Source organism: Leucopleurus acutus (assembly GCF_964270905.1).
Source record: "Leucopleurus acutus genome assembly, chromosome: 1".
Taxonomy (NCBI): domain Eukaryota; kingdom Metazoa; phylum Chordata; class Mammalia; order Artiodactyla; family Delphinidae; genus Leucopleurus; species Leucopleurus acutus.
In genome coordinates this window covers 173,152,717-173,166,797 of record NC_139142.1, presented here as the reverse complement: position 1 = coordinate 173,166,797, position 14,081 = coordinate 173,152,717, and the positions used below count along the sequence as shown (strand labels likewise).

At 40.0% G+C, this 14,081-nt stretch overlaps 1 protein-coding gene across 1 annotated transcript in view; it reads right to left on the bottom strand.

Moving 5' to 3' along the window:
• The window catches only part of TARS3 (threonyl-tRNA synthetase 3), a 51,522-nt gene that overhangs the window by 15,752 nt on the left and 21,689 nt on the right, over positions 1–14,081 (bottom strand). Inside the window, exons 11-12 of the mRNA XM_082851553.1 lie at positions 6,389–6,555; positions 4,321–4,483 (exon numbers count right to left, since the gene is read on the bottom strand). Coding sequence (XP_082707679.1) covers positions 4,321–4,483; positions 6,389–6,555 — 330 coding nt within the window. The remainder of the gene's footprint in view (positions 1–4,320; positions 4,484–6,388; positions 6,556–14,081) is intronic.

Here is a 14,081-nt window from a genome sequence, read left to right as displayed (position 1 = left end):
GACTGTGCTGTCTTCCATTTCCACAACCAGTGAGTGAGAAGTCCATCCCCTCCACACTCCCAACACGTGTCAGAGTCAGCCTTTTACATCTGAACCATTCTAGTTGGTGTAGAGGCAACTCCTCATGGTTTCAATCTTCATCTCCTTAGTGACTGATCACCTTGCACCCCTTATTCATGTCCTTCTTTGCCATCTGTGTATCTCCTTAGATATGTATCTTCGACCATTTGAATGGTCAAATCTTTTTGCCCATTTTTTAAAGTTTAACTTTTTGAGATTCACATGCATTTGTAAGAAATAAAACCGTTGTACCATTTACTCAGGTTTCCCCAGTGGTGATATAATTTTTGCTTCAACCGTCAAACACAACTCAGAAAACTGTGAGTTTTTCACAACTCTGAAAACTCTGAGAGAAAGGAAAAGGAAAAGGAATATTTATTGTATTTAACCATGTTTTACTTTTACAGTTGTTCTTTCTTTCTTCCTAACATTCCAAGACTCTTCCTTTTATCATTTCCTTTCTCTTCAGAGAAATTCCTATAGCCATTCTTCTAAGGTAGGTCTAATGTCTTGATTTCACCTTCATTCCATAAAGACATTTTCTCTGGATATAGAATTTTGGGTTAACAGTTATTTCAGCATTTGGAAAATGCTGTGCCGCTTCCTTCTGGCCTCTGTTTTGTTTTGTTTTTGATAAGAAAACTGTTGTTTTTTTAAAAAAATATTTTTTTCCTTAATGGTAAGGTATCATTTCTTTCTCACTGCTTTCAAATTTTTTTCTTTTTCTTTAGCTTTCAGAAGTTTGGCTATAACGTGTCTTGGTGTGAATTTCTTTGGGTTTATCCTGTGTGGACTTTCTCAGCTACTTGAATCTGTAAGCTTATGTTTTTTGCCAAATTTGGCCAGTTTTCAGCCATTACCTCTTTGAGTACTTTTTCACCTCCACCCTACATTTCCAGAACTATTTCCAGAACTATTCCAGAACGTTGGTGACATAAATATTAGGCATTCTGTTATAGTCCCACTGGTCTCTGAGGTTCTGTTCATTTTTCTTTCAGTCTCTTTTCTGTTTTTCACACAGTGTCATTTCTACTGGTGTCTTCAAGTTCACTGATTCTTTTCTCTGTCTCCTCCATTCTGCTCAGGAATCCATCCACTGAATATTTTGGTTATTACATTTTTCAGTTCTAAAATTTCCATTTGGTTCTTCTTTATATCTTCTATTTCCTGAAACTATTTTTTTATTTTTTCTAAATGTGCTTGTTAAAGCATTTTTATGATGGTTTCTTTAAGATCCTCATCAGATAATTCTAATATCCCTGCCATGTCCACATCAGTGCTCCTACACTGCCCTTTGTCATTCAAGTTGAGATTTTCCTTGTTCTTGATGTGATGATTGATTTTTGATTTCTGAAATCTAGATATTTTGGATATTATGTTATAAGACTTTGGATTTTATTTAAACTCTTCATTTTAGCTGGCTTCCACTGACTCTGCTCCAACAGGGAGGGAGCAGTACTGCCTGGTTATTGCAAAGTAGGAGCAGATGTCTGGGTTTCCCACTGGGGACCGCAAGGGAGGCAGAGGCTCCTCATTACTGCTGGGTAAGTAGGAGTTCTGCACCTTAGTAGGTTTCCTCTGATAACACCTCAGCTGGGAGAGGCAGGGGTATCTTGGCACTGCTCCTCATGTGGCCTTTAGCAACCTCCAGGGTGCACGGCCTCATTACCATGGAGTGGTGGTAGAAGTTTTGTCTCTCCACTCAAGCAGGAAGTGGAAGAGGCACCTTGTGACTGCCAGGTGAGGGTGGAAGTAAAGGCTCCCACTTAGTCTCCATTGACATTACGGGGTGGGTGCAGGGAGATCCCTGTTATTGCCTGGCAGGGATGAGTAGAATTGGTATGATTTCTTCTTTAAGTGTTTGGTAGAATTCACTAGTGATTCCTTCTGGGCCTGGAGTTTTCTTTGTGGAAATGTTGTTAACTATAAATTCAATTTCTTTAATAAACACAGGGCTACTCAGATTATCTATTTCTCCTTGAGTAAAGTTTGGTAGTTTGTGTTTTTCAAAGAATTTGTCCATTTCATCTAATTTGTCCAATTTACTGGCATAAGCTTGTTCATAATATTGCCTTATTACCCTTTTAATATCTATAGGGTCTGTAGTAATGTCACTTCTATCAGTCCTAATATGTTTTTCTTTTTCTTTCCTTTTTTTCGGCTGGGCCATGCAGCTTGTGGGATCTTAGTTCCCCGACCAGGGATCAAACCCAGGCCCCATGCAGTGAGAGTGCAGAATCCTAACCACTGGACCACCAGGGAAGTCCCCAGTCCTAACGTTTTTAATTAGTATCTTCTCTTTTTTCTCCAACAAAACTAAAGGCTTATGAATTTTATTGATCTTCTAGGAGAACCAGCCTTTGGTTTTTATTTATATTGTTGTGTTGTTCAAGGGTTAACTGGACAATATTTTCTAATTTCCCTTTGATTTCTTATTTGACACATGGGTTATTTAGAAGTGTATGATTCACCTTCCAAATATTTGGAGATTTTCCAGATAGCTTTCTGTTATTGATTTCTACTTCAATTTCATTGTGGCCAGAGAACATATTTGGTACGAATTGAATCCCTTTAAATTTACTGAGACTCATTTTATGGCCCAGAATATGGTCTACCTTGGTAAATGTTTTGTGTGCACTTTCAAAGAATGTGTACTCTGCTGTTATTGATTGGAGGGTTCTATAACTGTCTATTAGGTCAAACCATTTGATAGTGGTCCTTTGCAAGACAATTTTAATTTGAATTAACATGAAAACCTGAAAAAGTAAACACTAACTTCTAGGCAATACTGAAAAAGAAACACATCCAAAATTCCACCAACCCCCTTAAAACAGTCCACTTAATGTGCTTAAGTTAATAAAATTGGAGGAAACTTAAAAAAATAATAATAAATTTCATGGCAAGAAAAACAAACAACCTAATCAAAAAATGGCAGAAGACCTAAATAGACATTTCTCCAAAGAAGACATACAGATGGCCAGCAGGCACACGAAAAGATGCTCAACATCACTAATTATTAGAGAAATGAAAATCAAAACTACAATGAGGTATCACCTCACACCAGTCAGAATGGCCATCATCAAGAAGTCAACAAAATAATAAGTGCTAGAGAGGGTGTGGAGAAAATGGAAGCCTCCATAACCATTGGCAGGAATGTAAACTGGTGCAGTCACTATGGAGAACAGTATGAAGCTTCCTTAAAAAGCTAAAAATAGAGTTGCTATATGATTCAGCAATCCCACTCCTGGACAAATATCCAGAAAAGATGAAAACTCTAATTCCAAAAGATACATGCACCCCAATGTTCACAGCAGCACTATTTACAACAGCCAAGGCATGTAAGCAACATATGTATCCATGGACAGATGAATGGATAAAGAAGATGTGGTGTGTGTGTGTGTGTGTGTGTGTGTATATATATATATATATATATGTATACATATATATGTACATATATATATACATATATATACATATATGTATATATATATACACATATATGTGTGTATATATATATGTATATATATATACACATATATATGTGTATATATATATGTATATATATATACACACACACACACACACACACACATATACACACACACACACACACACAATAGAATAGTACCCAGCTATAAAAGAGAAGGAAATATTGCTATTTGCAGCAACATTGATGAACCTAGAGTTTATCATACTAAGTGAAGTAAGTCAGATAAAGACAAAAATCATGATATCATTTATATGTGGAATCTAAAAAATGATACAAATGAACTTACTTACAAAACAGAAACAGACTCACAGACATAGAAAATAACTTATGGTTACCAAAGGGGAAAGGGAAGGGGGAGAATAAATTAGGAGTTCAGGATTAACAGACACACACTACTTTACAGATAGATAAAATAGATAAACAACAATGTGATTTATGTTCCAATGTATAATAATAAAACTGTCTTTACTTTTGATTTCTGTCAGTGACTGATTGTTAAAAATTTTTAAATAGCATCAAACAGAACTTTGAATTTTCAGAGAATCATGTTCCTTTATAATAAAATAAATTATGTTTGAAAAAAACTTTTTCATGTCATGAGATTACTGATCTATGACCCAAATTAGAGAATCACAAAATGTTGGAGCTGATGGGCCCTCAGAGACTAGACTGAACAACACATTTCACAGTGACCCTGAAAGACTCAGCGATCTGTCCAAGGTAGCACACCGGACCTGTGCTGACCACGCCTCCCCTGTGTCCCCGTTTACCTGCTCCACAGTGCAGAAGATGTGAGCGTCATCCTGCTGGAAGCGCCTGACGTGGGTCAAGCCATGTAAAGTTCCTGACGGCTCATTCCTGTGAAGAGCTCCGAAGTCAGCAAATCTAATAGGCATTTCCCTCCAAGATCGTGGACGATGGGCAAACATCAGACTAGAAAAGAAACAATGGCACACAGCTTTTCCTTAGCATGGAAAAGATTATGTAATGATCTAGATGTTAATAAGGTACAGTTAAATGCCTCAGGATTTGTAAACACCTTATTCTGGTTCTTAGATCACCAATTTTACAGAAATTCTTCTCCCATGAATTAGTGAACCTTGAACTTACATCACTGCACACTCTGAGAAAGAACCCTCTTATCTTCTCCAGAATGCTGTTCCCTACTCTCATTCACCCAGGGAATATCCACTTACCGTTTACAATCCATTTCAAAGGCTACTTCTTAAGTGAAGCAGCCCTGGACACTCCCCCAGAAGGGCTAGTCAGGCTTGCCTCAGCCTCCAAGAACAGCTGGAATTGCCACAGTTTTGACACTGGTCTTGCTATTTTTATAACTGACTGTCTATATATCTGTTCCTTCCCCAATCTGCTCATGAGCTCCGGGGGGAAATGGATTGCGTCTGAATCACCTCTGCATTTCCAGCTCCCAGCACTGGAAACACTCGGCTAATGTTCTCTGTTGAATAAAAGGCCTCTCTTCTGCAGGAAGCACCCCTGGCTCCCAAATCCCATCACCACTAGGCCACTGTGGTCCTGCTCTTCCTTGTTCTGAGACATGAAAATACAAAATTACATTCTCTACTTGTGTTCAGCTTTCTTCTAATTCTATTGAAATCACAGCTTCAACTGGTACCCAATGGGAAACTGAGTTAAGAAGTTGTTAATACAGGTGTTTTAGAGAATGCAAAGCACAAGGTTAGCCTCCATCTTCTGTTTTTATTTTTTATTTATTTATTTATTTTTTTGCAGTACGCAGGCCTCTCACTGTTGTGGCCTCTCCCGTTGCAGAGCACAGGCTCCAGACGCGCAGGCTCAGCGGCCATGGCTCACAGGCCTAGCCGCTCTGCGGCATGTGGGATCTTCCCGGACTGGGGCACGAACCTGCGTCCCCTGCATCGGCAGGCGGACTCTCAACCACTGCGCCACCAGGGAAGCCCCACTTTCTGTTTTTAAAACGAGGTTATAGAATATTTACATACAAGTTTTTAGAAAATTAAAGATAAATATATATTTTTTACATGCTGTCATCATAAAGTTGAACTTCTTTCATTCTTTACTGAAAAGGGCAAAGAGCTTTCTTCAATGTTCAGAGGTTTGTTTTAAGTAGTTACCTTCTAAAGTAAATTTACCTGAAACTATGTAGTTGATGATACAAAGCTACAATAGTTGGGATATTTTTTTGTGGAGAATTGTATCTGTTCACTTCCAGTTGTAAAATCTGCTACTCTTACAAGGTTGTATTTGCATACCATGCAACTTTATGATAATTACATTCTTTCACAGACTCTAAGACAACCTTGATTGTAAGATGTACCATTATTTTATACATCACTAAGAAAGAAAATAACCATTAATTAAATTATGGTATAATGTTAAGATACCAATTATAAGATGTGTCCCAATTTCAGGGGTAAAGCCATCTTAGAATCAATGAAATCCAGTCATTTATTTTGACCTCACTGTTCTTGTTACAATCAACCCAAATAGTATGTAAGAACTAGATGTTCTGCAAATATGTATATTTGAAGTGTATTACTATTAGGAAGAGAAATATTACAATAATTTATAAAGTTGATATATAACATTATCCTCTGAGAAGCACAAAATACTAAATGGTTTCCAGCTACCATCCCACACCTGTCAAAGAGCAAACATATTTTAAAAAGTAGATTTATTCTCCAGAATGAAATAACTTGGTAAAGATGATTTCTAACCACCAGTCTTCAGATTAAAGGAATCACTTAGTTCCAAAAAGCAAAATAATATTAAAGACTAATTGTGAGGAAGTCTGCTATGAGTTTATAGGCACAGATCTGCTTCACTTTTAATACTCACCAGTGCCCCGGACAATTCATGGGCTTAAGGGCAAAAGTGTCCTTGTCAATGTCAAAGGTGAACATGTTGTCACTGTAATGCTGCCAGTGTCCAGAGGTTTCCCAGAGCTTATTGCTGTACACGTTGGGGGAGAGCACCTCCATGAAGCTGCGTCGGTGGTACTCCTCCTAAAAGAGATGCACACGCAAAGTTAAAATCTGCTGGGACAGGTCACAATTCCAGGCAAATAACTCTATGAACACAGATTTTTAAATTCAGGATTATGTCTTACATTAATTCATGGTTAATATGCCCTTGGCTTTAAGGGTGGTAATTTATGGATCATGAAAGAAAGATTAATGTATGCTCAGTATAATTTTCACATTAAGTATATTTATTTTACAGTATAATAGTATATAGTGTATAGTATTTTAATTCTTTGAGAATTAGTAATTGAAATACTATATATATAAACTTTTTGTAACTACAAACTCCCAAATCCTTGTACATTCCAGATAAACAGCAGGAGTTTTTTTTTGTTTGTTTTTTTTTTTGTGGTACGCGGGCCTCTCACTGTTGTGGCCTCTCCCGTTGCGGAGCACTGGCTCTGGATGCGCAGGCTCAGCGGCCATGGCTCACGGGCCCAGCCGCCCCGCGGCATGTGGGATCCTCCCCGACCGGGGCACGAACCCGTGTCCCTGCATCGGCAGGCGGACTCTCAACCACTGCGCCACCAGAGAAGCCCAGGAGTTTATTTTCTATTACTTAAGAGGTAGAATAATTTTATAACTCAATATGCCTCTGAGTGCCATGTTATTTACAGTTTTGACCCATTTAGTTTTAAATAGAACTAAAGCTGGGAATTTGAATTTGTAATATTTTAAGTGGTTGTTATCTACTGAGTCAGGAGCTGGCTTTGCTCCCTCCCTATCAATTAACAGCTTCCCTCATTCCATCACTGGGGTCAGGAAAAGAGAGTCTTGTTTTCAAGCAGAGTTCTTCTTTTACTTTAACTTTGCTTTCTTTTTCTTCATCAATCTGATGATCTTTGTTCAGTGTTTCTTAGAGTTTCAACATTTGTTAATCATTTAATGGGCATCTGGCACAAACCTAGATCACCATATTTTAGCTAGGTAAAAATATATTTTTATACAATTAAAAAAATATAAAACATACTATTTCAAAATTACTACAAAGAACAGTTTTGCATCACTGACAGGGATATATTATTTGTCGCTCTTCAGCTGAGCATCTTTTCAGTCCAGTTGTGAAGAGCCTGGGTCTCAGCTATCCATTAAGCTTCTTTACTTAACCTTTGTTTTTACCAAATAGGAAAATTTCAACAAAATTATAGGTCACTATGAATGGCAGTAATTATTCAGTGGTAAGTCAGATGGCTCCATATACTCAGATTAAACAATGTCCCAGCTACTTCCCTGGTGGCGCAGTGGTTAAGAATCTACCTGCCAATGTAGGGGACACGAGTTCGAGCCCTGGTCCGGGAAGATCCCACATGCCACGGAGCAACTAAGCCTGTGCACCACAACTACTGAGCCTGTGTGCCACAACTACTGAAACCCACGCGCCTAGAGCCCGTGCTCTGCAACAAGACAAGCCACCACAATGAGAAGCCTGCGCACCGCAACAAAGAGTAGCCCTCGCTCACCACAACTAGAAAAAGCCCGTGTGCAACAATGAAAATCCAACACAGTTCAAAATCAAATAAATAAATAAATAAATTTAAAACAAAAAACAAAAAACAAGGTCCCAGAAATTAAAGGGGTTTTTGTGTTTTGGTTTCTTTTTACTAGAGGTTACTTTTAAAGCTAAGCTCAGGAGATAGTAATTGATAGATTTTTTTTAACCCACTCTGGACACAATCATGTTAGGAATTTGTTTTGTTGAGGTGTTTGGAAACGATTTTTAACTATGCCCTATGAGGGCCAGTGTCATTATGTTTGCAACTTATTTTATGCAGTTTAGCAAAAAACAACTGCTACATTTATACCTAAAATGTACACATATATTGCATGTATACCACCTTATCTCTGTATATTATATGTGTGTAATATATATATATATTGTTTTGTCTCTCTCACATGCACATACATGTCAGAGAGAGAGAGAAAGCAAATTGGCAAACTTAACAATTGATGAATCTAGATGAAGGACACATGTATGCTCACTGCACTGCTCTTTAACTTTTCTGTAGATTTGAACTTTTCGAAAGAAAAAGTTGAGGAAAAATATATCTGAATCCATATCATCAATTTCTTTCTCTAAAGAGTAAAGAAAATCAAGTCTGAGAAAGAGCAAAGTCATGATGACTGACCAGTCTATAGCTCAGTATGATCTGAAGAAATCCTGAAGGCTTATTCTGAAGATTAAAAAGCATATTTCATCCCTGAAGTAATAACTTCATACCGTAGAAGGTACTGAATCTCCACCTGCACCTGTGATTTGGCCACTGGAAATAGCACCTAAATATCAGTGCATAGAGAAATTCTCTTAAGTAATTTTTCATTATAAACAGTAAAGTGATTCCACTTAAACAGATCCTTTCCAAAATCACACTAAAATACCAGAGTTTTAATAAAAGCATAAATCTACAAGGCCAAAGAGAAAAAGGAGAGGAGACGACAGCTATACACTTATGAATCTGGAAAGCAGATGAGCAACAGCCTCAGCAGATCTGGGAAAGCTGAAGCTTTACGGGAGAATCCCAGAAGCAAGACTACTCTGGCTGGATATAGATTTCTTGGTTTCACATTTTTAAGGTATTGCTCCTGTCTTCTATATTTTAGGGTTTCCATTGAAAATTTCATTTCTTTTAAGACTAATGATGTTGAGCATGTTTTGTGTTTTTTCTGCTGTTTCCATTAACAAAATCAAATATCTAGGGATAAATCTGATGAAAGATGTGTTAAGACCTCTAAAGTAGCAATAACAAAATATTGCTGAGGGAAAATAAAGATCTAAATGAATTGACAAGATTTACACATGGATTGTTAAACTCAATATTGTTGTCATTATCTGCAAATTAATCTATAGATTGAATGTAATTCCAATCAAAATCTCAGCAGTGTTTTTTTCCTTTTTTAGGAAATTGACAAGCTTCTTGTAAAAGTTATATGGAAATGCAAAGAATAGCCAAAATAATCCTGAACAAAAATAATAAAATTAATGAACTTAAACTACTGACACCAAGACTTAAAATACAGTTACAGTAATCAAAGCGGTGTGGTACTGACGCAAGGCCAGACAACAAAGGGATCAGAAGAACGGAATAAATACCCGGAAAAAATATATATGCGATGATTTGGCTTGGGACAAAGATTCTGCTATAGTAATAAACGGTACAGAAGTTACTGGATAAGCACAGAACCTCAAAATGAATCCAAGGTAAATCATAGCCTTAAGAGTGAAAGCAAACAAGTTTTTAAACAGAACAAAGAAAAATAGCTTCATGACTCTGAAGTCGGCCAAAGATTTCTTAAACAGGATGTGAAAAACACTAAGGAGAAAAGAAAAAGTAATAAACTGGACTTCATTAAATATAAAAAGTGTTGGTCCAAAGACATCATTAAAAAATAAATCAAGAAGCCACAGACTGAAAGAATATATTTATTACATATATTTAACTAAGGACTCAGATTCAGAATATAGAAAAAAATTCCTACAAATCAATAATAAAAAGACAACCCAAACTTTTAAATGGGCAAAATATTTAAACAGGAGCTTCACAAAAGAGAACATCCAAGTGGCTAATAAGCATATGAAAAGATTCTCAACATCACTATCCATCAGGGATATGCAAAATAGTGCCATTATACCAAGTGTTAAAAAAGAAATAACAAGCCTCAAATGGGGTCACTTACCCCCAGGACAGAAAACCAAGACAGTTTCAACCCCACCCCCACAGAGATGTGACCTTTACAACAGCCCATCTGAAATGTCCTGATCAGCACTGGTGAGGTAACTACCTGAGAAAGACCCTGCTGTTCCTCCCCCAGTAGAAGACAGCCTGCCTAAAATAATCCTTTCTTTTCATTTGCTAACACCTTCTCGCCCCCTCCCCTCCTTCTACCTATAAAAGCCCTCCATTTCGTACAACCCCTCCTACTGCTGCTGATTCTTGAATTTCTGAATAAAGCCAATTAGTTCTTCAAATTTACTTGGTTGAATTTTGTTTTTAACAGTGTAGAAGAATTACATAGTCATATAATCCTAGAAGGAGTAGTAAGTGGTTCAACTACATAAAAACTGGTCAGCATTTTCTTTAAAAGTTTGTCATTACTTCCCCAGGACCTAGCAATTCTATTCCCAAGTAAATACCCAAGAGAAGTGGGTTCTTGGGAGCACCAAAGACATGATCAAGAATGTTCACAGTAGCTTCATATGTAATAGCCCCAAACTGGAAACAACCTACATGTGCGTCTACAGGAGAATAAATAAACAGATTGTACTATAGTAATAAGATGGGATAAATCAAAATACACACAACTTGGATGAATCTCACACATTAAGTTGAACAAAAGAAGCCAGAAACACAATAGTGAATACTACGATTCCATGTTATGAAGTTTAAAACCAGGGGCAATTTATCTATGGTAACCAAAATCAGCATAGAGATGATCTCAGGGGAGGGAAGGGGAGGCAGGTACCATCCGGGAAGAGACCCAAGAGGACACACGACAAGATGGAAGGTTCTTGGTCTTGATTTGAGTGTGGCTGGTAGATGTGCACATGTGAAATGCTCCAGATTTGTCCACTTTAATGAATGTAACTTATATTTCAATCAGTAGCCTCCCTCCGAATACAATAATATTGTTAGGGAACCGTTGACCGAAACTGCCCGCCTTGGCCAGGCACTATGATAAGCGCCTGCCTGTGTTGTCTCACAGCAGGAGGTCCTGATAAAGAACATGGTGCTGCCACTGAAAACTAACGGGGAGAATTCAGGAGGGGCTGAAAGGAGAAGGGAGGAGACGTCAGCCCATAATATGTCCTGCCAACCTCCCAGAAACCCTCGTGTTGGAATCCATCTTAGCTGAGAGATGCGCATGCCACCAGGAAGGACCCTGAGCCACCAAATATGGGCCAAGCAAGATGATTGGCCAGAGACAACCTGAAACTAACCCCATCACCATGGAACCCGAGACTTCGAGCCACGTAGACAGCAGTCCTCCTGGGTTCACTTACCCTACTGCTCTCTGCCCGGGCGCCCCTTCCCAATAAAGTCTCCTGCTTTGTCAGCACATGTGTCTTCTTGGACAATTCATTTCCAAGCGTTAGCCAAGAGCCCACTCTTGGGCTCTGGAAGGGGTTCCCCTTCCTGCAACAACATAAGGGACCTAATGCAAGAACCACCCCAATGAGCCTAACACTTGGAACCATGAAAGAGAAGTTTTAATCAGCAGTTTTAAGCTACTCAGTTTCAGGATGGTTTTCTAGGCTGCGATAGAACAGACAACCAGGACAGAATGTGCACTGGCCATGGGTGCTGCTGTACCAGTAACCCTAAAACAGGGGGCTGTGGCTTTAGGGCCAAGTGGTGGGCAGAGCTAGAAGGGCCTTAAAGAAACTGTCTGTGATGAGCTGAACACTAACAGGGAGGAAAATGTTACTGGAAGTTGAAGAAAAGAGGACCCTTGTTAGGTGGTGCCAGAGATTTGGTAACCCTGTCACCCCAGGTAACACGGAAAACAGAAAGAGTCCCCAAAGAACTCACAGACTTAGCTGGGGGTGTCCGGGCAGAATGTGGAAAGGGACAGCCAACTTCTAACTGCCTGTGACAAAATACAAGAAGACAGAAACTAGAGAGAGCACTATTACGTTTCTGAGACAAATTTAGAGGAAATACAAAGGTGGCAGGACCGACCGGATTCAAAAATAAAACTTTCTCACCCTCAGACCTTCTCAGCAAAAGAGTCACAAGACTCTTGAGGACAAAGGTAAAATCTTAAGGGTGCAGCTGTCTGCCCTTTGCAAAGACCTCGGAATGAGCTGAGTACCCTATGGGGCTTTAAGAGTCTTAGGACTGCTCTTTGTACACTCAGTTAAAGATGAGGCTTTTACATTTTTAAGTGTCATTTCCCAGCAGCCTGCCAGGCAGCCCTGGGTAGGGAAGAATCTGTCCCAGAAAGAGACGCAGGGATGGCTTTTATCTAAGCATTGATTATAAACACTGTATGTAAAAGTGCTCCCCGCCCCCCAACTCTTAAAGGAACTGTACTAGCTGGGATTGAAAGGGACAGAGACAGCACGAGAAGAAATGAGGTCTCTGGACCCCAACCTTCACAGAAGGAATCAGGCCGGGGACACTGAGAAAGCTGCTCAGAGGTCCACACAGGCAGGGAGGCTGACTCTGAACCAGGGCCCAGAGGGAAGAGAACTGAGTCCTGAAAAACAAGCGTTTTCTGACCTTGGAGCTGGGAAGACGGGTGGGAATCAGGGTTTCGACAGATCACCGACCCCAGCACCTCCTTCTGCGCCCATCCCTTCCTGAGTGGGAATGTCCCCGGCCTCCTACTCCTCCATCATCATTTTATTTTTTTTTTATTTTTTTTTCATCATCATTTTATAATGTGGTGGGGTGGGGGGAGTGGGGTGGCCCACAGGTAACCTGTCTCTTTAGTCCACAGGTCTTACACTGACGGGAACTCTACCTGAGGGGCTACACCTGAGAAGCCTCCTCTGCACCGAGATGAGTTACTACCTTCTGCGCTGATGTGGTAACCAGAGGAGACTCGGCAGACCTTTTACTCAGCACTCAAAACACATTCAAAGGGCAGAGCTGATTATCCTCCAGCCTTTGGGGGCTGAAGACATAAAGAGCCACCAGACGCTCAGCTGGAAGCCCCGGGGGCCAGGCCCCAGACACAAGGGCAGCCTGTGTCCCATCCAAATGCAAGCCCAGCCTTGACTGAGCTCAGTCTCCGCACTGAGGGCTTCTTCTTCCATCTAGGCGATGGGTAACTGCTCAAGTGGGAGAAAACGTCACCTGGAGCCTCTGCAGGTATGTTTACATACAATATCCAGCATAGAATAGAAAATGATCAGCTGTGGAAAGAGGCAAGACTGCATACCAGGAAACCAGGAGAAGGCAGTCTCTGAGAGGTTTTTCTTTTTTGCATGGAAAGGCCGATTTCCTCAGACACGGATATCTGGGGGTTCAGAGTTCTTCACCTCATCTGTGTCTGCCAACCATTCCCCTTCGAAGCCTCAGAGACCCCCATCCTTCCCACCAATGCCCTTACCTCAGCAGAAGAGACCACTGGGCTTACGTATGTAAACGACTGTACAGTACTACAACCCATACGATCAGGCCTTGGGCCTGATCATCAGCCATGTCTGTCTTGCATCTATAAAAGATAAAAGATTCTTTTAAAGCCACCATAGAGGCATCCTGTTTATTCTCCACACATTCCACCTCCAACCCAGGGAGTTCAAGGTGCCAGGGGCTGTGCTGATTTTCCAGCAAAGACAGCACACCCCAAACAGCAGCTGTGATGGCCATTACCACCTGGTGAAGTCTGACACCCTTCAAAGACTCTTCAGGTCTTACCTCCCTGCTCTCTGATCTCCTCCCATGGCTAAGCAGTGGTCAATCCCTGTGGAAGGCATGCAGCCCACAGAGGTCAGCCTCCAGGCGCACAGCCGAGAAGAAAAGGAAGGAAAGCGAGTCGGACAGTAACCAGTACAGGCCGCGTAC